The sequence below is a fragment of the Stegostoma tigrinum genome, chromosome 16 (assembly GCF_030684315.1).
Source record: "Stegostoma tigrinum isolate sSteTig4 chromosome 16, sSteTig4.hap1, whole genome shotgun sequence".
NCBI lineage: Eukaryota > Metazoa > Chordata > Chondrichthyes > Orectolobiformes > Stegostomatidae > Stegostoma > Stegostoma tigrinum.
In genome coordinates this window covers 65,401,576-65,426,098 of record NC_081369.1, presented here as the reverse complement: position 1 = coordinate 65,426,098, position 24,523 = coordinate 65,401,576, and the positions used below count along the sequence as shown (strand labels likewise).

Genomic DNA, 24,523 nt, shown 5'->3' with positions numbered 1-24,523 from the left:
ACTCCCTCAGCACTGACCCTCCGACAGTGCCCGCTCCCTCAGCACTGACCCTCCGACAGTGCCCCGCTCCCTCAGCACTGACCCTCCGACAGTGCCCGCTCCCTCAGTACTGGCCCTCCGACAGTGCGACACTCCCTCAGCACTGACCGTCCGACAGTGCCCACTCCCTCAGCACTGACCCTCCGACAGTGCCCGCTCCCTCAGCACTGACTCTCCCTCAGTGCCCACTCCCTCAGCACTGACCCTCCGACAGTGACCACTCCCTCAGCACTGACCCTCCAACAGTGCCCGCTCGCTCAGCACTGACCCTCCGCCAGTGCAGCACTCCCTCAGCACTGACCCTCCGACAGTGCCCGCTCCCTCAGCACTGACCCTGCAACAGTGCGGCACTCCCTCAGCACTGACCCTCCGACAGTGCCCGCTCCCTCAGCACTGACCCTGCAACAGTGCGGCACTCCCTCAGCACTGACCGTCCGACAGCGCCCACTCCCTCAGCACTGACCCTCCGACAGTGCGGGACTCCATCAGCAGTGACGCTCCGACAGTGCCCGCTCCCTCAGCACTGACCCTCCGACAGTGACCACTCCCTCAGCACTGACCCTCCGACAGTGCCCGCTCCCTCAGCACTGACCCTCCGACAGTGCCCCGCTCCCTCAGCACTGACCCTCCGACAGTGCCCGCTCCCTCAGTACTGACCCTCCGACAGAGCGACACTCCCTCAGCACTGACCGTCCGACAGTGCCCACTCCCTCAGCACTGACCCTCCGACAGTGCCCGCTCCCTCAGCACTGACTCTCCCTCAGTGCCCACTCCCTCAGCACTGACCCTCCGACAGTGACCACTCCCTCAGCACTGATCCTCCGCCAGTGCAGCACTCCCTCAGCACTGACCCTCCGACAGTGCCTGCTCCCTCAGCACTGACCCTGCAACAGTGCGGCACTCCCTCAGCACTGACCGTCCGACAGTGCCCACTACCTCAGCACTGACCCTCCGACAGTGCGGGACTCCATCAGCAGTGACGCTCCGACAGTGCCGGCTCCCTCAGCGCTGACCCTCGACAGTCTGGTGCTCCCTCAGCACTGACCCTCCGACAGTGCAGCACTCACTCAGCACTGACCCTCCGACAGTGCCCGCTCCCTCAGCGCTGACCCTCCGACAGTTCGGTGCTCCCTCAGCACTGACCCTCCGACAGTGCAGCACCCCCTCAGCACTGACTCAACGACAGTGCCTACTCCCTCAGCACTGACCCTCCGACAGTGCCCCGCTCCCTCAGCACTGACGCTCCGACAGTGCCCGCTCCCTCAGCACTGACGCTCCGACAGTGCGACACTCCCTCAGCACTGACCCTCCGACAGTGCCGGCTCCCTCAGCTCTGACACTCAGACAGTGCCCGCTCCCTCAGCACTGACCCTCCGACAGTGCCCACTCCCTCAGCACTGACCCTCCGACAGTGCGACACTCCCTCAGCACTGACCCTCCGACAGTGCGGTGCTCCCTCAGCACTGACTCTCCGACAGTGCCCACTCCCTCAGCACTGACCCTCCGACAGTGCCCCGCTCCCTCAGCACTGACCCTCCGACAGTGCCCGCTCCCTCAGCTCTGACCCTCCAACAGTGCCCGCTCCCTCAGCACTGACCCTCCGACAGTGACCACTCCCTCAGCACTGACCCTCCGACAGTGCCCGCTCCCTCAGCACTGACCCTCCGACAGTGCCCCGCTCCCTCAGCACTGACCCTCCGACAGTGCCCGCTCCCTCAGTACTGGCCCTCCGACAGTGCGACACTCCCTCAGCACTGACCGTCCGACAGTGCCCACTCCCTCAGCACTGACCCTCCGACAGTGCCCGCTCACTCAGCACTGACTCTCCCTCAGTGCCCACTCCCTCAGCACTGACCCTCCGACAGTGACCACTCCCTCAGCACTGACCCTCCAACAGTGCCCGCTCGCTCAGCACTGACCCTCCGCCAGTGCAGCACTCCCTCAGCACTGACCCTCCGACAGTGCCTGCTCCCTCAGCACTGACCCTGCAACAGTGCGGCACTCCCTCAGCACTGACCGTCCGACAGCGCCCACTCCCTCAGCACTGACCCTCCGACAGTGCGGGACTCCATCAGCAGTGACGCTCCGACAGTGCCGGCTCCCTCAGCGCTGACCCTCGACAGTCTGGTGCTCCCTCAGCACTGACCCTCCGCCAGTGCAGCCCTCACTCAGCACTGACCCTCCGACAGTGCCTGCTCCCTCAGCGCTGACCCTCCGACAGTTCGGTGCTCCCTCAGCACTGACCCTCCGACAGTGCAGCACTCACTCAGCACTGACCCTCCGACAGTGCCCGCTCCCTCAGCGCTGACCCTCCGACAGTTCGGTGCTCCCTCAGCACTGACCCTCCGACAGTGCAGCACCCCCTCAGCACTGACTCAACGACAGTGCCTACTCCCTCAGCACTGACCCTCCGACAGTGCCCCGCTCCCTCAGCACTGACGCTCCGACAGTGCCCGCTCCCTCAGCACTGACCCTCCGACAGTGCGACACTCCCTCAGCACTGACCCTCCGACAGTGCCGGCTCCCTCAGCTCTGACACTCAGACAGTGCCCGCTCCCTCAGCACTGACCCTCCGACAGTGCCCACTCCCTCAGCACTGACCCTCCGACAGTGCGACACTCCCTCAGCACTGACCCTCCGACAGTGCGGTGCTCCCTCAGCACTGACTCTCCGACAGTGCCCACTCCCTCAGCACTGACCCTCCGACAGTGCCCCGCTCCCTCAGCACTGACCCTCCGACAGTGCCCGCTCCCTCAGCTCTGACCCTCCAACAGTGCCCGCTCCCTCAGCACTGACCCTCCGACAGTGACCACTCCCTCAGCACTGACCCTCCGACAGTGCCCGCTCCCTCAGCACTGACCCTCCGACAGTGCCCCGCTCCCTCAGCACTGACCCTCCGACAGTGCCCGCTCCCTCAGTACTGGCCCTCCGACAGTGCGACACTCCCTCAGCACTGACCGTCCGACAGTGCCCACTCCCTCAGCACTGACCCTCCGACAGTGCCCGCTCCCTCAGCACTGACTCTCCCTCAGTGCCCACTCCCTCAGCACTGACCCTCCGACAGTGACCACTCCCTCAGCACTGACCCTCCAACAGTGCCCGCTCGCTCAGCACTGACCCTCCGCCAGTGCAGCACTCCCTCAGCACTGACCCTCCGACAGTGCCCGCTCCCTCAGCACTGACCCTGCAACAGTGCGGCACTCCCTCAGCACTGACCCTCCGACAGTGCCCGCTCCCTCAGCACTGACCCTGCAACAGTGCGGCACTCCCTCAGCACTGACCGTCCGACAGCGCCCACTCCCTCAGCACTGACCCTCCGACAGTGCGAGACTCCATCAGCAGTGACGCTCCGACAGTGCCCGCTCCCTCAGCACTGACCCTCCGACAGTGACCACTCCCTCAGCACTGACCCTCCGACAGTGCCCGCTCCCTCAGCACTGACCCTCCGACAGTGCCCCGCTCCCTCAGCACTGACCCTCCGACAGTGCCCGCTCCCTCAGTACTGACCCTCCGACAGAGCGACACTCCCTCAGCACTGACCGTCCGACAGTGCCCACTCCCTCAGCACTGACCCTCCGACAGTGCCCGCTCCCTCAGCACTGACTCTCCCTCAGTGCCCACTCCCTCAGCACTGACCCTCCGACAGTGACCACTCCCTCAGCACTGATCCTCCGCCAGTGCAGCACTCCCTCAGCACTGACCCTCCGACAGTGCCTGCTCCCTCAGCACTGACCCTGCAACAGTGCGGCACTCCCTCAGCACTGACCGTCCGACAGTGCCCACTACCTCAGCACTGACCCTCCGACAGTGCGGGACTCCATCAGCAGTGACGCTCCGACAGTGCCGGCTCCCTCAGCGCTGACCCTCGACAGTCTGGTGCTCCCTCAGCACTGACCCTCCGACAGTGCAGCACTCACTCAGCACTGACCCTCCGACAGTGCCCGCTCCCTCAGCGCTGACCCTCCGACAGTTCGGTGCTCCCTCAGCACTGACCCTCCGACAGTGCAGCACCCCCTCAGCACTGACTCAACGACAGTGCCTACTCCCTCAGCACTGACCCTCCGACAGTGCCCCGCTCCCTCAGCACTGACGCTCCGACAGTGCCCGCTCCCTCAGCACTGACCCTCCGACAGTGCGACACTCCCTCAGCACTGACCCTCCGACAGTGCCGGCTCCCTCAGCTCTGACACTCAGACAGTGCCCGCTCCCTCAGCACTGACCCTCCGACAGTGCCCACTCCCTCAGCACTGACCCTCCGACAGTGCGACACTCCCTCAGCACTGACCCTCCGACAGTGCGGTGCTCCCTCAGCACTGACTCTCCGACAGTGCCCACTCCCTCAGCACTGACCCTCCGACAGTGCCCCGCTCCCTCAGCACTGACCCTCCGACAGTGCCCGCTCCCTCAGCTCTGACCCTCCAACAGTGCCCGCTCCCTCAGCACTGACCCTCCGACAGTGACCACTCCCTCAGCACTGACCCTCCGACAGTGCCCGCTCCCTCAGCACTGACCCTCCGACAGTGCCCCGCTCCCTCAGCACTGACCCTCCGACAGTGCCCGCTCCCTCAGTACTGGCCCTCCGACAGTGCGACACTCCCTCAGCACTGACCGTCCGACAGTGCCCACTCCCTCAGCACTGACCCTCCGACAGTGCCCGCTCACTCAGCACTGACTCTCCCTCAGTGCCCACTCCCTCAGCACTGACCCTCCGACAGTGACCACTCCCTCAGCACTGACCCTCCAACAGTGCCCGCTCGCTCAGCACTGACCCTCCGCCAGTGCAGCACTCCCTCAGCACTGACCCTCCGACAGTGCCTGCTCCCTCAGCACTGACCCTGCAACAGTGCGGCACTCCCTCAGCACTGACCGTCCGACAGCGCCCACTCCCTCAGCACTGACCCTCCGACAGTGCGGGACTCCATCAGCAGTGACGCTCCGACAGTGCCGGCTCCCTCAGCGCTGACCCTCGACAGTCTGGTGCTCCCTCAGCACTGACCCTCTGCCAGTGCAGCACTCACTCAGCACTGACCCTCCGACAGTGCCTGCTCCCTCAGCGCTGACCCTCCGACAGTTCGGTGCTCCCTCAGCACTGACCCTCCGACAGTGCAGCACTCACTCAGCACTGACCCTCCGACAGTGCCCGCTCCCTCAGCACTGACCCTCCGACAGTTCGGTGCTCCCTCAGCACTGACCCTCCGACAGTGCAGCACCCCCTCAGCACTGACTCAACGACAGTGCCCACTCCCTCAGCACTGACCCTCCGACAGTGCCCCGCTCCCTCAGCACTGACGCTCCGACAGTGCCCGCTCCCTCAGCACTGACCCTCCGACAGTGCGACACTCCCTCAGCACTGACCCTCCGACAGTGCCGGCTCCCTCAGCTCTGACACTCAGACAGTGCCCGCTCCCTCAGCACTGACCCTCCGACAGTGCCCACTCCCTCAGCACTGACCCTCCGACAGTGCGACACTCCCTCAGCACTGACCCTCCGACAGTGCGACACTCCCTCAGCGCTGATCCTCCGACATTGCCCACCTTCTCAGCACTGACCCTCTGACAGTGCGGTGCTCCCTCAGCACTGACCCTCCGACAGTGCCCACTCCGTCAGCACTGACCCTCCGACAGTGCCCACTCCCTCAGCGCTGACCCTCCGACAGTGCGGGACTCCCTCAGCATTGACCCTCCGACAGTGCGAAACTCCCTCAGCACTGACCATCCGACAGTGCCCGCTCGCACAGCACTGCACCTCCGACAGTGCCCGCTCCCTCAGCTCTGACCCTCCGACAGTGACCACTCCCTCAGCACTGACGCTGCAACAGTGCCCGCTCCCTCAGCACTGACCCTCCGACAGTGCCCTCTCCCTCAGCACTGACCCTCCGACAGTGCGGCGCTCCCTCAGCTCTAACCCTCCGACAGTGCCCGCTCCCTCAGCTCTAACCCTCCGACAGTGCCCGCTCCCTCAGCACTGACCCTCCGTCAGTGCCTGCTCCCTCAGCACTGACCCTGCAACAGTGCGGCACTCCCTCAGCACTGACCCTCGAACAGTGCCCGCTCCCGCAGTGCTGACCCTCCAACAGTGCGACACTCCCTCAGCACTGACCCTCCGACAGTACGGGACTCCATCAGCACTGACCCTCCGACAGTGCCGGCTCCCTCAGGGCTGACCCTCCGACAGTGCAGCACCCCCTCAGCACTGGCTCTCCGACAGTGCCCACTCCCTCAGCGCTGACCCTCCGACAGTGCCCCGCTCCCTCAGCACAGACCCTCCGACAGTGCCCGCTCCCTCAGCACTGACCCACCAACAGTGCCGCTCCCTCAGCACTGACCCTCTAACAGTGCCCGCTCCCTCAGCACTGACCCTCCGACAGTGCCCGCTCCCTCAGCTCTGACCCTCTGACAGTGACCACTCCCTCAGCACTGACCCCCCGACAGTGCCCGCTTCCTCAGCACTGACTCTCCGACAGTGCCCGCTCCCTCAGCACTGACCCTCCGACAGTGCCCCGCTCCCTCAGCACTGACCCTCCGACAGTGCCCGCTCCCTCAGCTCTGATCCTCCGACAGTGCCCGCTCCCTCAGCACTGACCCTCCGACAGTGACCACTCCCTCAGCACTGACCCTCCGACAGTGCAGCACTCCCTCAGCACTGACTCTCCGACAGTGCCCACTCCCTCAGCACTGACCCTCCGACAGTGCCCCGCTCCCTCAGCACTGACCCTCCGACAGTGCCCGCTCCCTCAGCTCTGATCCTCCGACAGTGCCCGCTCCCTCAGCACTGACCCTCCGACAGTGACCACTCCCTCAGCACTGACCCTCCGACAGTGCCCGCTCCCTCAGCACTGACCCTGCAACAGTGCGGCACTCCCTCAGCACTGACCCTCCGACAGTGCCCGCTCCCTCAGTGCTGACCCTCCGACAGTCCGGGACTCCATCAGCAGTGACGCTCCGACAGTGCCGCTCCCTCAGCACTGACCCTCTAATAGTGCCCGCTCCCTCAGCACTGACCCTCCGACAGTGCCCGCTCCCTCAGCTCTGACCCTCTGACAGTGACCACTCCCTCAGCACTGACCCCCCGACAGTGCCCGCTTCCTCAGCACTGACTCTCCGACAGTGCCCGCTCCCTCAGCACTGACCCTCCGACAGTGCCCCGCTCCCTCAGCACTGACCCTCCGACAGTGCCCGCTCCCTCAGCTCTGATCCTCCGACAGTGCCCGCTCCCTCAGCACTGACCCTCCGACAGTGACCACTCCCTCAGCACTGACCCTCCGACAGTGCAGCACTCCCTCAGCACTGACCCTCCAACAGTGCGACACTCCCTCAGCACTGACCCTCCGACAGTGCCCGCTCCCTCAGCGCTGACCCTCCGACATTGCCCACCTTCTCAGCACTGACCCTCTGACAGTGCGGTGCTCCCACAGCACTGACCCTCCGACAGTGCCCGCTCCCTCAGCTCTGATCCTCCGACAGTGCCCGCTCCCTCAGCACTGACCCTCCGACAGTGACCACTCCCTCAGCACTGACCCTCCGACAGTGCAGCACTCCCTCAGCACTGACTCTCCGACAGTGCCCACTCCCTCAGCACTGACCCTCCGACAGTGCCCCGCTCCCTCAGCACTGACCCTCCGACAGTGCCCGCTCCCTCAGCTCTGATCCTCCGACAGTGCCCGCTCCCTCAGCACTGACCCTCCGACAGTGACCACTCCCTCAGCACTGACCCTCCGACAGTGCCCGCTCCCTCAGCACTGACCCTGCAACAGTGCGGCACTCCCTCAGCACTGAACGTCCGACAGTGCCCGCTCCCTCAGTGCTGACCCTCCGACAGTCCGGGACTCCATCAGCAGTGACGCTCCGACAGTGCCTGCTCCCTCAGCGCTGACCCTCCGACAGTCTGGTGCTCCCTCAGCACTGACCCTCCGCCAGCGCAGCACTCACTCAGCACTGACCCGCCGACAGTGCCTGCTCCCTCAGCGCTGACCCTCCGACAGTGCGGTGCTCCCTCAGCACTGACCCTCCGACAGTGCAGCACCCCCTCAGCAGTGACTCAACGACAGTGCCCACTCCCTCAGCACTGACCCTCCGACAGTGCCCCGCTCCCTCAGCACTGACCCTCCAACAGTGCGGTGCTCCCTCAGCACTGACCCTCCGACAGTGCGGGACTCCCTCAGCACTGACTCAACGACAGTGCCCGCTCCCTCAGTGCTGACCCTCCGACAGTGCGACACTCCCTCAGCACTGACCCTCCGACAGTGCCCGCTCCCTCAGCAGTGACCCTCCGACAGTGCCCGCTCCCTCAGCACTGACCCTGCAACAGTGCGGCATTCCCTCAGCACTGACTCTCCGACAGTGACCGCTTCCTCAGTGCTGACCCTCCGACAGTGCAGCACTCACTCAGCACTGACCCTCCGACAGTGCCTGCTCCCTCAGCGCTGACCCTCCGACAGTGCGGTGCTCCCTCAGCACTGACCCTCCGACAGTGCAGCACCCCCTCAGCACTGACTCAACGACAGTGCCCACTCCCTCAGCACTGACCCTCCGACAGTGCGACACTCCCTCAGCACTGACCCTCCGACAGTGCGACACTCCCTCAGCACTGACCCTCCGACAGTGCCCGCTCCCTCAGCGCTGACCCTCCGACATTGCCCACCTTCTCAGCACTGACCCTCTGACAGTGCGGTGCTCCCTCAGCACTGACCCTCCGACAGTGCCCACTCCTTCAGCGCTGACCCTCCGACAGTGCGAAACTCCCTCAGCACTGACCCTCCGACAGTGCCCGCTCGCTCAGCACTGAACCTCCGACAGTGCCCGCTCCCTCAGCTCTGACCCTCCGACAGTGACCACTCCCTCAGCACTGACCCTCCGACAGTGACCACTCCCTCAGCACTGACCCTCCGACAGTGCGACACTCCCTCAGCACTGACCCTCCGACAGTGCGGTGCTCCCTCAGCACTGACCCTCCGACAGTGCCCGCTCCCTCAGCACTGACTCTCCGACAGTGCCCACTCCCTCGGCACTGACCCTCCGACAGTGACCACTCCCTCAGCACTGACCCTCCGACAGTGCCCGCTCGCTCAGCACTGAACCTCCGACAGTGCCCGCTCCCTCAGCTCTGACCCTCCGACAGTGACCACTCCCTCAGCACTGACCCTCCGACAGTGCCCCGCTCCCTCAGCACTGACGCTCCGACAGTGCCCGCTCCCTCAGCACTGACCCTCCGACAGTGCGACACTCCCTCAGCACTGACCCTCCAACAGTGCCGGCTCCCTCAGCTCTGACACTCAGACAGTACCCGCTCCCTCAGCACTGACCCTCCGACAGTGCCCACTCCCTCAGCACTGACCCTCCAACAGTGCGACACTCCCTCAGCACTGACCCTCCGACAGTGCGGTGCTCCCTCAGCACTGACCCTCCGACAGTGCCCGCTCCCTCAGCACTGACTCTCCGACAGTGCCCACTCCCTCGGCACTGACCCTCCGACAGTGACCACTCCCTCAGCACTGACCCTCCGACAGTGCCCGCTCCCTCAGCACTGACTCTCCGACAGTGCCCACTCCCTCAGCTCTGACCCTCCGACAGTGACCACTCCCTCAGCACTGACCCTCCAACAGTGCCCGCTCGCTCAGCACTGACCCTCCGCCAGTGCAGCACTCCCTCAGCACTGACCCTCCGACAGTGCCTGCTCCCTCAGCGCTGACCCTCCGACAGTGCGGTGCTCCCTCAGCACTGACCCTCCGACAGTGCAGCACTCCCTCAGCACTGACCCTCCGACAGTGCCCCGCTCCCTCAGCACTGACCCTCCGACAGTGCCCGCTCCCTCAGCTCTGACCCTCCAACAGTGCCCGCTCCCTCAGCACTGACCCTCCGACAGTGACCACTCCCTCAGCTCTGACCCTCCGACAGTGCCCGCTCCCTCAGCACTGACCCTCCGACAGTGCCCCGCTCCGTCAGCACTGACCCTCCGACAGTGCCCGCTCCCTCAGTACTGACCCTCCGACAGTGCGACACTCCCTCAGCACTGACCGTCCGACAGTGCCCACTCCCTCAGCACTGTCCCTCCGACAGTGCCCGCTCCCTCAGCACTGACCCTCTGACAGTGACCACTCCCTCAGCACTGACCCTCCAACAGTGCCCGCTCGCTCAGCACTGACCCTCCGCCAGTGCAGCACTCCCTCAGCACTGACCCTTCGACAGTGCCTGCTCCCTCAGCGCTGACCCTCCGACAGTGCGGTCCTCCCTCAGCACTGACCCTCCGACAGTGCAGCACTCCCTCAGCACTGACTCTCCGACAGTGCCCACTCCCTCAGCACTGACCCTCCGACAGTGCCCCGCTCCCTCAGCACTGACCCTCCGACAGTGCCCGCTCCCTCAGCTCTGATCCTCCGACAGTGCCCGCTCCCTCAGCACTGACCCTCCGACAGTGACCACTCCCTCAGCACTGACCCTCCGACAGTGCCCGCTCCCTCAGCACTGACCCTGCAACAGTGCGGCACTCCCTCAGCACTGACCCTCCGACAGTGCCCGCTCCCTCAGTGCTGACCCTCCGACAGTCCGGGACTCCATCAGCAGTGACGCTCCGACAGTGCCTGCTCCCTCAGCGCTGACCCTCCGACAGTCTGGTGCTCCCTCAGCACTGACCCTCCGCCAGCGCAGCACTCACTCAGCACTGACCCGCCGACAGTGCCTGCTCCCTCAGCGCTGACCCTCCGACAGTGCGGTGCTCCCTCAGCACTGACCCTCCGACAGTGCAGCACCCCCTCAGCAGTGACTCAACGACAGTGCCCACTCCCTCAGCACTGACCCTCCGACAGTGCCCCGCTCCCTCAGCACTGACCCTCCAACAGTGCGGTGCTCCCTCAGCACTGACCCTCCGACAGTGCGGGACTCCCTCAGCACTGACTCAACGACAGTGCCCGCTCCCTCAGCACTGACCCTGCAACAGTGCGGCATTCCCTCAGCACTGACTCTCCGACAGTGCCCGCTTCCTCAGTGCTGACCCTCCGACAGTGCAGCACTCACTCAGCACTGACCCTCCGACAGTGCCTGCTCCCTCAGCGCTGACCCTCCGACAGTGCGGTGCTCCCTCAGCACTGACCCTCCGACAGTGCAGCACCCCCTCAGCACTGACTCAACGACAGTGCCCACTCCCTCAGCACTGACCCTCCGACAGTGCGACACTCCCTCAGCACTGACCCTCCAACAGTGCGACACTCCCTCAGCACTGACCCTCCGACAGTGCCCGCTCCCTCAGCGCTGACCCTCCGACATTGCCCACCTTCTCAGCACTGACCCTCTGACAGTGCGGTGCTCCCACAGCACTGACCCTCCGACAGTGCCCGCTCCCTCAGCTCTGATCCTCCGACAGTGCCCGCTCCCTCAGCACTGACCCTCCGACAGTGACCACTCCCTCAGCACTGACCCTCCGACAGTGCAGCACTCCCTCAGCACTGACTCTCCGACAGTGCCCACTCCCTCAGCACTGACCCTCCGACAGTGCCCCGCTCCCTCAGCACTGACCCTCCGACAGTGCCCGCTCCCTCAGCTCTGATCCTCCGACAGTGCCCGCTCCCTCAGCACTGACCCTCCGACAGTGACCACTCCCTCAGCACTGACCCTCCGACAGTGCCCGCTCCCTCAGCACTGACCCTGCAACAGTGCGGCACTCCCTCAGCACTGACCCTCCGACAGTGCCCGCTCCCTCAGTGCTGACCCTCCGACAGTCCGGGACTCCATCAGCAGTGACGCTCCGACAGTGCCTGCTCCCTCAGCTCTGACCCTCCGACAGTGACCACTCCCTCAGCACTGACCCTCCGACAGTGCCCCGCTCCCTCAGCACTGACGCTCCGACAGTGCCCGCTCCCTCAGCGCTGACCCTCCGACAGTGCGACACTCCCTCAGCACTGACCCTCCAACAGTGCCGGCTCCCTCAGCTCTGACACTCAGACAGTACCCGCTCCCTCAGCACTGACCCTCCGACAGTGCCCACTCCCTCAGCACTGACCCTCCGACAGTGCGACACTCCCTCAGCACTGACCCTCCGACAGTGCGGTGCTCCCTCAGCACTGACCCTCCGACAGTGCCCGCTCCCTCAGCACTGACTCTCCGACAGTGCCCACTCCCTCAGCTCTGACCCTCCGACAGTGACCACTCCCTCAGCACTGACCCTCCAACAGTGCCCGCTCGCTCAGCACTGACCCTCCGCCAGTGCAGCACTCCCTCAGCACTGACCCTCCGACAGTGCCTGCTCCCTCAGCGCTGACCCTCCGACAGTGCGGTGCTCCCTCAGCACTGACCCTCCGACAGTGCAGCACTCCCTCAGCACTGACCCTCCGACAGTGCCCCGCTCCCTCAGCACTGACCCTCCGACAGTGCCCGCTCCCTCAGCTCTGACCCTCCAACAGTGCCCGCTCCCTCAGCACTGACCCTCCGACAGTGACCACTCCCTCAGCTCTGACCCTCCGACAGTGCCCGCTCCCTCAGCACTGACCCTCCGACAGTGCCCCGCTCCGTCAGCACTGACCCTCCGACAGTGCCCGCTCCCTCAGTACTGACCCTCCGACAGTGCGACACTCCCTCAGCACTGACCGTCCGACAGTGCCCACTCCCTCAGCACTGTCCCTCCGACAGTGCCCGCTCCCTCAGCACTGACCCTCTGACAGTGACCACTCCCTCAGCACTGACCCTCCAACAGTGCCCGCTCGCTCAGCACTGACCCTCCGCCAGTGCAGCACTCCCTCAGCACTGACCCTTCGACAGTGCCTGCTCCCTCAGCGCTGACCCTCCGACAGTGCGGTCCTCCCTCAGCACTGACCCTCCGACAGTGCAGCACTCCCTCAGCACTGACTCTCCGACAGTGCCCACTCCCTCAGCACTGACCCTCCGACAGTGCCCCGCTCCCTCAGCACTGACCCTCCGACAGTGCCCGCTCCCTCAGCTCTGATCCTCCGACAGTGCCCGCTCCCTCAGCACTGACCCTCCGACAGTGACCACTCCCTCAGCACTGACCCTCCGACAGTGCCCGCTCCCTCAGCACTGACCCTGCAACAGTGCGGCACTCCCTCAGCACTGACCCTCCGACAGTGCCCGCTCCCTCAGTGCTGACCCTCCGACAGTCCGGGACTCCATCAGCAGTGACGCTCCGACAGTGCCTGCTCCCTCAGCGCTGACCCTCCGACAGTCTGGTGCTCCCTCAGCACTGACCCTCCGCCAGCGCAGCACTCACTCAGCACTGACCCGCCGACAGTGCCTGCTCCCTCAGCGCTGACCCTCCGACAGTGCGGTGCTCCCTCAGCACTGACCCTCCGACAGTGCAGCACCCCCACAGCAGTGACTCAACGACAGTGCCCACTCCCTCAGCACTGACCCTCCGACAGTGCCCCGCTCCCTCAGCACTGACCCTCCAACAGTGCGGTGCTCCCTCAGCACTGACCCTCCGACAGTGCGGGACTCCCTCAGCACTGACTCAACGACAGTGCCCGCTCCCTCAGTGCTGACCCTCCGACAGTGCGACACTCCCTCAGCACTGACCCTCCGACAGTGCCCGCTCCCTCAGCAGTGACCCTCCGACAGTGCCCGCTCCCTCAGCACTGACCCTGCAACAGTGCGGCATTCCCTCAGCACTGACTCTCCGACAGTGCCCGCTTCCTCAGTGCTGACCCTCCGACAGTGCAGCACTCACTCAGCACTGACCCTCCGACAGTGCCTGCTCCCTCAGCGCTGACCCTCCGACAGTGCGGTGCTCCCTCAGCACTGACCCTCCGACAGTGCAGCACCCCCTCAGCACTGACTCAACGACAGTGCCCACTCCCTCAGCACTGACCCTCCGACAGTGCGACACTCCCTCAGCACTGACCCTCCAACAGTGCGACACTCCCTCAGCACTGACCCTCCGACAGTGCCCGCTCCCTCAGCGCTGACCCTCCGACATTGCCCACCTTCTCAGCACTGACCCTCTGACAGTGCGGTGCTCCCACAGCACTGACCCTCCGACAGTGCCCACTCCCTCAGCACTGACCCTCCGACAGTGCCCACTCCTTCAGCGCTGACCCTCCGACAGTGCGAAACTCCCTCAGCACTGACCCTCCGACAGTGCCCGCTCGCTCAGCACTGAACCTCCGACAGTGCCCGCTCCCTCAGCTCTGACCCTCCGACAGTGACCACTCCCTCAGCACTGACCCTCCAACAGTGCCCGCTCCCTCAGCACTGACCCTCCGACAGTGCCCTCTCCCTCAGCACTGACCCTCCGACAGTGCGGCGCTCCCTCAGCACTAACCCTCCGACAGTGCCCGCTCCCTCAGCTCTAACCCTCCGACAGTGCCCGCTCCCTCAGCACTGACCCTCCGACAGTGCCCGCTCCCTCAGCACTGACCCTCCGTCAGTGCCTGCTCCCTCAGCACTGACCCTGCAACAGTGCGGCACTCCCTCAGCACTGACCCTCGAACAGTGCCCGCTCCCTCAGTGCTGACCCTCCGACAGTGCGACACTCCCTCAGCACTGACCCTCCGACAGTACGGGACTCCATCAGCACTGACCCTCCGACAGTGCCGGCTCCCTCAGGGCTGACCCTCCGACAGTGTGGTGCTCCCTCAGCACTGACCCTCCGACAGTGCAGCACCCCCTCAGCACTGACTCTCCGACAGTGCCCACTCCCTCAGCGCTGACCCTCCGACAGTGCCCCGCTCCCTCAGCACTGACCCTCCGACAGTGCCCGCTCCCTCAGCACTGACCCTCCAACAGTGCCGCTCCCTCAGCACTGACCCTCTAACAGTGCCCGCTCCCTCAGCACTGACCCTCCGACAGTGCCCGCTCCCTCAGCTCTGACCCCCCGACAGTGCCCGCTTCCTCAGCACTGAATCTCCGACAGTGCGAAACTCCCTCAGCACTGACCCTCCGACAGTGCCCGCTCCCTCAGCACTGACCCTCCGACAGTGCAGCACCCCCTCAGCACTGACTCTCCGACAGTGCCCACTCCCTCAGCACTGACTGTCCGACAGTGACCGTTCCCTCAGCAATGACCCTCCGACAGTGACCATTCCCTCAGCACTGACCCTCTGACAGTGCCCGCTCCCTCAGCACTGACCCTCCGACAGTGCCCGCTCGCTCAGCGCTGACCCTCCGACAGTGCGGTCCTCCCTCAGCACTGACCCTCCGACAGTGCAGCACTCCCTCAGCACTGACTCTCCGACAGTGCCCACTCCCTCAGCACTGACCCTCCGTCAGTGCCCCGCTCCCTCAGCACTGACCCTCCGACAGTGCCCGCTCCCTCAGCTCTGATCCTCCGACAGTGCCCGCTCCCTCAGCACTGACCCTCCGACAGTGACCACTCCCTCAGCACTGACCCTCCGACAGTGCCCGCTCCCTCAGCACTGACCCTGCAACAGTGCGGCACTCCCTCAGCACTGACCCTCCGACAGTGCCCGCTCCCTCAGTGCTGACCCTCCGACAGTCCGGGACTCCATCAGCAGTGACGCTCCGACAGTGCCTGCTCCCTCAGCGCTGACCCTCCGACAGTCTGGTGCTCCCTCAGCACTGACCCTCCGCCAGCGCAGCACTCACTCAGCACTGACCCGCCGACAGTGCCTGCTCCCTCAGCGCTGACCCTCCGACAGTGCGGTGCTCCCTCAGCACTGACCCTCCGACAGTGCAGCACCCCCTCAGCAGTGACTCAACGACAGTGCCCACTCCCTCAGCACTGACCCTCCGACAGTGCCCCGCTCCCTCAGCACTGACCCTCCAACAGTGCGGTGCTCCCTCAGCACTGACCCTCCGACAGTGCGGGACTCCCTCAGCACTGACTCAACGACAGTGCCCGCTCCCTCAGTGCTGACCCTCCGACAGTGCGACACTCCCTCAGCACTGACCCTCCGACAGTGCCCGCTCCCTCAGCAGTGACCCTCCGACAGTGCCCGCTCCCTCAGCACTGACCCTGCAACAGTGCGGCATTCCCTCAGCACTGACTCTCCGACAGTGCCCGCTTCCTCAGTGCTGACCCTCCGACAGTGCAGCACTCACTCAGCACTGACCCTCCGACAGTGCCTGCTCCCTCAGCGCTGACCCTCCGACAGTGCGGTGCTCCCTCAGCACTGACCCTCCGACAGTGCAGCACCCCCTCAGCACTGACTCAACGACAGTGCCCACTCCCTCAGCACTGACCCTCCGACAGTGCGACACTCCCTCAGCACTGACCCTCCAACAGTGCGACACTCCCTCAGCACTGACCCTCCGACAGTGCCCGCTGCCTCAGCGCTGACCCTCCGACATTGCCCACCTTCTCAGCACTGACCCTCTGACAGTGCGGTGCTCCCACAGCACTGACCCTCCGACAGTGCCCACTCCCTCAGCACTGACCCTCCGACAGTGCCCACTCCTTCAGCGCTGACCCTCCGACAGTGCGAAACTCCCTCAGCACTGACCCTCCGACAGTGCCCGCTCGCTCAGCACTGAACCTCCGACAGTGCCCGCTCCCTCAGCTCTGACCCTCCGACAGTGACCACTCCCTCAGCACTGACCCTCCAACAGTGCCCGCTCCCTCAGCACTGACCCTCCGACAGTGCCCTCTCCCTCAGCACTGACCCTCCGACAGTGCGGCGCTCCCTCAGCACTAACCCTCCGACAGTGCCCGCTCCCTCAGCTCTAACCCTCCGACAGTGCCCGCTCCCTCAGCACTGACCCTCCGACAGTGCCCGCTCCCTCAGCACTGACCCTCCGTCAGTGCCTGCTCCCTCAGCACTGACCCTGCAACAGTGCGGCACTCCCTCAGCACTGACCCTCGAACAGTGCCCGCTCCCTCAGTGCTGACCCTCCGACAGTGCGACACTCCCTCAGCACTGACCCTCCGACAGTACGGGACTCCATCAGCACTGACCCTCCGACAGTGCCGGCTCCCTCAGGGCTGACCCTCCGACAGTGTGGTGCTCCCTCAGCACTGACCCTCCGACAGTGCAGCACCCCCTCAGCACTGACTCTCCGACAGTGCCCACTCCCTCAGCGCTGACCCTCCGACAGTGCCCCGCTCCCTCAGCACTGACCCTCCGACAGTGCCCGCTCCCTCAGCACTGACCCTCCAACAGTGCCGCTCCCTCAGCACTGACCCTCTAACAGTGCCCGCTCCCTCAGCACTGACCCTCCGACAGTGCCCGCTCCCTCAGCTCTGACCCCCCGACAGTGCCCGCTTCCTCAGCACTGAATCTCCGACAGTGCGAAACTCCCTCAGCACTGACCCTCCGACAGTGCCCGCTCCCTCAGCACTGACCCTCCGACAGTGCAGCACCCCCTCAGCACTGACTCTCCGACAGTGCCCACTCCCTCAGCACTGACTGTCCGACAGTGACCGTTCCCTCAGCAATGACCCTCCGACAGTGACCATTCCCTCAGCACTGACCCTCTGACAGTGCCCGCTCCCTCAGCACTGACCCTCCGACAGTGCCCGCTCGCTCAGCTCTGACCCTCCGACAGTGCCCGCTCCCTCAGCACTGACCCTCCGAGAGTGACCGCTCCCTCAGCAGTGACCCCCCGACAGTGCCCGCTTCCTCAGCACTGACTCTCCGACAGTGCCCGCTCCCTCAGCACTGACCCTCCGACCGTGCCCGCTCCCTCAGCACTGACCCTCCGACAGTGCCCATTCCCTCAGCACTGAACCTCCGACAGTGCCCGCTCCCTCAGCACTGACCGTCCGACAGTGCCCGCTCCCTCAGCACTGACCCCCTGACAGTGCCCGCTCCCTCAGCACTGACCCTCCGACAGTGCCCGCTCCCTCAGCTCTGACCCTCCGACAGTGACCGCTCCCTCAGCACTGACCCTCCGACAGTGACCACTCCCTCAGCACTGACCCTCCGACAGTGCCCGCTCCCTCAGCAATTACCCTCCGACAGTGCCCGCTCCCTCAGCACTGACCCTCCGACAGTGCCCGCTCCCTCAGGTCTAACTCTCCGACAGTGCCCGCTCCCTCAGCACTGACCCTCTGACAGTGTCCACTCCCTCAGCGCTGACCCTCCATCTGGTCCTCCCTCTGATTCCTTCAGCATTACAACTTCAGAAACATAACAGAAATTCCTGGATAAACACGGCAGCTGTGATATTCTGAAGAAGGGTGTCTGCTTTCTCTCCACACGTGCTGCCAGACTTGCTGAGTTTTTCCAGCTATTTCTGTTTATCTTTCTGATCGCCAGCGTCCACAGTTTTCCGTAAACACTTGTTAACTCTTGGGTGTCCCTCAGTACGTCAAACATCTACCCAATGACTCCTAGTTTTAACAGAGTGACGGGGAATCAGCCAGGGTTTGTACTCGTGGTAAATGTGAGTGTGTGGTGGGTCTTGTGTCCTGACAGGAACAGATTGTGATGCTGCTTGTGGCCAAATAGCACCATGCTCTGTATTCTCAGAATGGGGGAGTCAGGTCATTTGATGTGGGTCCCTGTGATGATGAACACCCTGGGTGAAGGTAGGAGTGGGGGAGCGATGATGGATGTTGCTGCCCTGACGCGATGTTTTGCCTCCCACAGAATTGGAGACACTGGGGCTTTAAGGACATGGACAAGGCCACGACCCCAGATCGGCCACTCCCTTCGGCCAGCATTAACGCCTCTGAGGCGGAGCTGCACCAGGGGGCCCTTGACGGACCGGAAGTGGGTTTCCAGCCAAGAGACCCAGAGAGACTTGGGGCGGAGCTCCGCCGCGGAGCCCGAGGCCGCCCGGAGCCCCGCCAGCGCCCTGTCACGGAGCTCCGCCGGGAGGCCTCCGAGCTGAGGCGGATGAGGGAGGTGCAGCAGGCCCGCAGGAGGCGACTGTCGGAGGCGTGCGCCCGGTCTTGGGCGGAGGAGGCCGGGGCCGGGCCACTGAGCCCCCAGCAGGTGTCGCGGATCTGGGTAGAGGACCGGTACCGGCTGCTGTACTGTGAGGTACCAAAGGCGGGATGTTCGAACTGGAAGCGGGTCTTGATGGTACTGGGGGGCCAGGCCCAGACCACGGCCCAGATTGAGCACCAGGCCGCACACTACCGTAACTCCCTGCGGCGGCTTGACAGCTTCGACCGGGAGGGTGTCCGCCTCCGGCTCCAGACCTACACCAAGCTGCTGTTCGTCCGGGAGCCACTCGAGCGCCTGGTCTCGGCCTTTCGGGACAAGTTCGAGCGGCCTAACGCCTACTACCAGCCGCTGTTCGGTAGCGCCATCATCGCCCGGTACCGGCCTAATGCCACAGCCCAGGCTGTCCGCACCGGCTCCGGGGTGACGTTCCCAGAGTTTGTCCGTTACCTGTTAGACCCGGCCCGGCCCTTAGGGATGGACATTCACTGGGAGCCGGCGAGCCGCCTCTGCAGCCCATGCCGCATCCGCTACGACTTCATCGGCCGCTTCGAGCGCCTGGGGAGCGAGGCCGACGTGGCCCTGCGGCTCCTCGGGGCCCCCCGGAACCTGCGCTTCCCCCGCGGCCGCCCGAGCACCGGGCCCGGCCTGAGCCGCCGCTACCTTTCCCAGCTCAGCCCCGGGGACCGGCTCCGGGCCTTCCACTTCTACCGCAGCGACTACGCCCTGTTCAACTTCCCCCGGCCGGTGGCCGCCCTCCCGGACTAACCCCCCTCCCCCACCGCCCCGGAACTGACCCTCACACACACACACCCCCTACTGGACTGACCCCCCCGCCCCCGCCCTACTGGACTGACCCCCCCCGACACGCCCTCCAGGACTGACCCCCCACCGACTGACCACCCCCCCCCGGACTGTCACTCCCCACCACACACACACACACACACACACACACACACCCTCCTGGACTGACCCTCTGCCCCCACACGCCCTACCGGACTGACCGAACCCCCCCAACGCCATCCTGGACTGACCCCCCCCCCCACAACCACACGCACACATACACACACCCTCCTGGACTGACCCCCCCGCCAACACCCTCCTGTACTGACCCCCCCCCCCCCCCCGACACACACACACACACACACACACACACACACACACACACACACACCCCCCTCCTGGACTGACAGCCCCCCCACACCCTTCTGGACTCACCCCCCCCCAACACCCTGCTGGACTGACCCCCCCCCCCCGACACACACACACACACACACACACACACACACACACACACACACACACACACACACACACACCCCTCCTGGACTGACAGCCCCCCCACACCCTTCTGGACTCACCCCCCCCCCAACACCCTGCTGGACTGACCCCTCCCCCCCCCTCCACACACCCCTCCCGGACTGACCCCACCCCCTCCACACTTTCCCAGACTGAACACCCCCCTCCTGGACTGACCACCTCCCCCGCCGCCCCCCCCCACGCACCCTCCTCCCGGACTGGCGCGCACACACACACACACACACCCCTCCTCCCGGACTGACCCACCCGCGCCCGCACAGAACCACCCCCACCCCACACTCACCCTCCCTGACTTACCCCCCCCACACCCACCTGGACTGTTCCCCCCCCCCCCCCCCCAAAACACACTCCTGGACTGACCACCCTCCCGGACAGACACCCCACCACACACACACACGCCCTCCCGAACTGACCCCCCCAACCCCGCACACACGTGCACACCCCTACCCAGACTGGACCCAACCCCCCTCCCCCTCCACACATCCTCCCGGACTGACCCCCACCCTCTCCACACACCCTCCCGGACTGACCCCCCCCCCCCCTTCACACACCCTCCCGGACTGACCCCCCCCCCCCTTCACACACCCTCCCGGACTGACCAACCCCACCCTCCCTATCCTCCCGGACTGACTCCCCCCCACACCTTCCCAGACTGAATCCCCCCAACACCCCGCTCCTGGACTGACCACCCCCTCCCCCACCCTCCCAGACTGAATCCCCCCAACACCCCGCTCCTGGACTGACTACCCCCCCCCCCCCCCACCCTCCCGGACCGACCACCCACCAACCCCCCCCGACTGACCACTCACCCGGACTGACCACCTCCCCCACCCACACCCTGGACTGACCACCTCCCCCGCCCCCCACACGCATGCTCCTCCCCGACTGACACGCCCCCTCCCGGAGTGACCACACACACACACACACACACACACACCCCCCCCACCCCCTCCCGGACTGACCCACCTCACACTCACACCCGCCCCCTCCCGGACTGCCCCACCCCTCCAACACCCCCCCCACCCCGGACTGACCCACCTCACACTCACACCCGCCCCCTCCCGGACTGACCCACCCCTCCTACACCCCCCCCCCCTCCCGGACTGACTCACCCCTCCTACACCCCCCCCCCCCCTCCCGGACTGACTCACCCCTCCTACACCCCCCCCCCCCTTCCCGGACTGACCCACCCCTCCTACACCCCCGCCCCCCCTCCCGGACTCCTACAGATGCCTCCATATCCCCCATAACCACCCCCCACCTGTGAAACTAATCATCCTCCTGGAATAAGCCACTCTGTGTGGGAAACGAACACCTCCACCTCTCAAGGCCATCCTGAACTGAGGCCAGGCCCAGCTCAATATCTTTTCCAAATAAACTCTTACTCCATCAAAAATAAATGTCACACCCACCCGCAAAACCAGCCCAGGCTGAGGTTGTCCCGGTAAATAAACACATTCCACCCTCAGAACAACCCCCTTAAAATCATTCCCAATAATAAAACGCAGCCCCAAAAACACAGGGCTGCCTGCCGTTTTCCTCTGAAAATCTAACACCTTCAAACTACGCCACACCCCGAAATAAACCAGCATAATACAGCCCCCCACCTCCAATAAACCTATCCACCAAAATGCACCTGCTCAACAATAGACCCCACCCCCATAGCAACCACACACACACACCCCTACCCCTTCATCCTGTAAAGGTCAACCCACCGTGGGCAGTGTGGACATTGCCTTAACCCTGTCATCTGAATTCACCAGTCTATGAGGGGAAGGGGGGGGTGGCATAGTGTGAGGGGGTTGCCAAGTATGGGGAGCTGTGGGGTGGGTAGGAGGGAATTGGGTGGGGTGTGCAGGATGGAGTGGATCTGAAGAAACAGTATATGTTAAGACCATAAGACATAGGACTGGAAGTAAGGCCATTCGGCCCATCACGTCCACTCTGCCATTTAAATCATGGCTGATGGGAATTTCAACTCCGCTTCCCTGCACTCTCCCTGTAGCCCTTGATTCCTTCTGAGATCGAGAATTTACTGATCTCTGCCTTGAAGGTATCTAATGTCCCGGCCTCCACTGCACTCCGTGGCAATGAATTCCACAAGCCCAACACACTCTGGCTGAAGAAATGTCGTCTCATTTCAGTTTTAAATTTACCCCCTCTAATCTAAGGCTGTGCCCACAGGTCCTAGTCTCCCCGCCTAACGGAAACAACTTCCTAGTGTCCACCCCTTCTAAGCCATACATTATCTTGTAAGTTTCTGTTAGATCTTCCCTCAACCTTCTAGACTCTAATGAGTACAATCCCAGGATCCTTAGCCGTTCATCATACGTTAAACCTACCATTCTAGGGATCATCCGCGTGAATCTCTGCTGGACACGCTCCAGGGCTAGTATGTCCTTCCTGAGGTGTGGGCCCCAAAATTGGTATTCTAAATGGGGCTTAACTAGAGCTTTATAAAGCCTCAGAAGCACATCGCTGCTTTTATATTCCAACCCTCTTGAGATAAACGACAACATTACATTCGCTTTCTTAATCACAGACTCTACCTGCAAGTTAACTTTTAGAGAATCCTGGACCAACACTCCCAGCTCCCTTGCACTTCTGATTTGTGAATTTTCTCACCATTTAGAAAATAGTCCATGCCTGTATTCTTTTTTCCAAAGTGCAAAACCTCACATTTGCTCACATTGAATTTCATCAGCCATTTCCTGGACCACTCTCCTAAACTGTCTAAATCTTTCTGCAGCTTCCCCACCTCCTCAGTACTACCTGCCTGTCCACCTATCTTCGTATCATCGGCAAACTTCACCAGAATGTCCCCAGTCCCTTCATCCAGATCATTAATATACAAAGTGAACAGCTGCGACCCCAACACTGAACCCTGCGGGACACCACTCGTCACCGGTTGCCATTCCAAGAAAGAGCCTTTTATCCCAACTCTCTGCCTTCTGTCAGACAGCCAATCCTCAATCCAAGCCAGTAGCTCACCATGGGCCCTCACCTTGCTCAGCAGCCTCCCGTGAGGCACTGTATCAAAGGCCTTTTGGAAGTCTAGATAGATAACATCTACTGGGTTTCCCTGGTCTAACATACTTGTTACCTCTTCAAAGAATTCTAACAGGTTTGTCAGGCACGACCTCCCCTTACTAAATCCACGTTGACTTGTTTTAATCTGACCCTGCACTTCCAGGAATTTAGAAACCTCATCCTTGACAATGGATTCTAGAATTTTACCAACTACCAAGGTTAGGCTAATCGGCCTCTAATTTTCCATCTTTTGCCTTGATCCTTTCTTAAACAAGAGAGTTACAACAGCAATTTTCCAATCATCTGGGACTTTCCCTGACTCCAGTGACTTTTGAAAGATCATGACCAAATGTTGGAAGACAGAACTTGAGCAGTTTGTTCAACGCTGTTGTGAGAGAATGCAGCTGCTGTCCTCTGGTCTCTCACTGCCAAAGCTCGAGGGATGGAAGATGTTTGTTTAAACAGCATCCACCTTCCTTAAAGTGGTAGGGTTTGAAAGTTTGAAGCAGAATTCATCCTCTGTCCACTTTTCTCAGTCTGTTACCGACTCTCCTTTCTCCAGTTGTCTTGTTTTTTTTAATCTCCTCATCTTTTTGTACATCTGTTTTTCAGTCTCATTTTCTGACCTGGTTTGAATCCTGATTTCCAGCCTTTAGTTTAGAAGCTCCTTCAAGCTCACTGTTTGTCCTGAGCCAGCTTTCTGTTTTGAGATGTGCAGCTGTCCATTAGAATGATGCTGTTGGGTCTTCGCCTTAAATGGAGGGCATGGAATGTTCCTGCTCGGCTCCTGATTCCAGCTGACGGATTAGTCACGGAGCAGGAGCTGGTGTTCAGGCACCAGACTGTGAGCAGTATTCCAGGCACTTGAGGATATGAAGGTATTCCCTGAGCATGCCTCAGCCTCATCTCTGGAAAGAGTTTGCTCAAGCCTAGCTGTGAGAATGGTTTTCTGCCCAGCAGATACTGAACCTTCAAACAGATTGTGTGCTGTTCTACTTGGTTAAAAAGATTGGATTGAATTGTTTCCTGAGCTGCACGGTGGCTCAGTGGTTAGCACTGCTGTCCCACAGTGCCTGGGACCCTGGTTCGATTCCAATCCTGGGCGACTGTACATTCTCCCTGTGGCTACCTATGTGGTTTTCCTGCCGGAGCTTTGGTTTCCTCCCACAGTCCAAAGATATACGTGCCAGGTGGGTTGGCCATGTTAGGTTGCCCCATAGTGTCCGGGACATGCAAGCTAAGTGAGCGAGTCATGGTTAACATGGGGATAGGGTAAGGGTGAGTTTGGGTGGGATGCTGTTTAGAGGGTTGGTGCTGACGGATGGATCAAATGGCCTCTTTCCA

The 24,523-nt window shown here is 63.2% G+C and overlaps 1 protein-coding gene across 3 annotated transcripts in view; it reads left to right on the top strand.

The window, feature by feature from the left end:
- Positions 1-19,620, top strand: part of LOC132210624 (carbohydrate sulfotransferase 8-like) — a 203,328-nt gene extending 183,708 nt beyond the window's left edge. For all 3 annotated transcript variants that reach the window (XM_059651559.1, XM_059651560.1, XM_059651561.1), the window contains one exon: positions 18,530-19,620. In XM_059651559.1, the coding sequence (XP_059507542.1) occupies positions 18,530-19,597 (1,068 nt within the window). In that variant the 3' untranslated portion in view covers positions 19,598-19,620. The remainder of the gene's footprint in view (positions 1-18,529) is intronic.
- Positions 19,621-24,523: the final 4,903 nt, after the last annotated feature.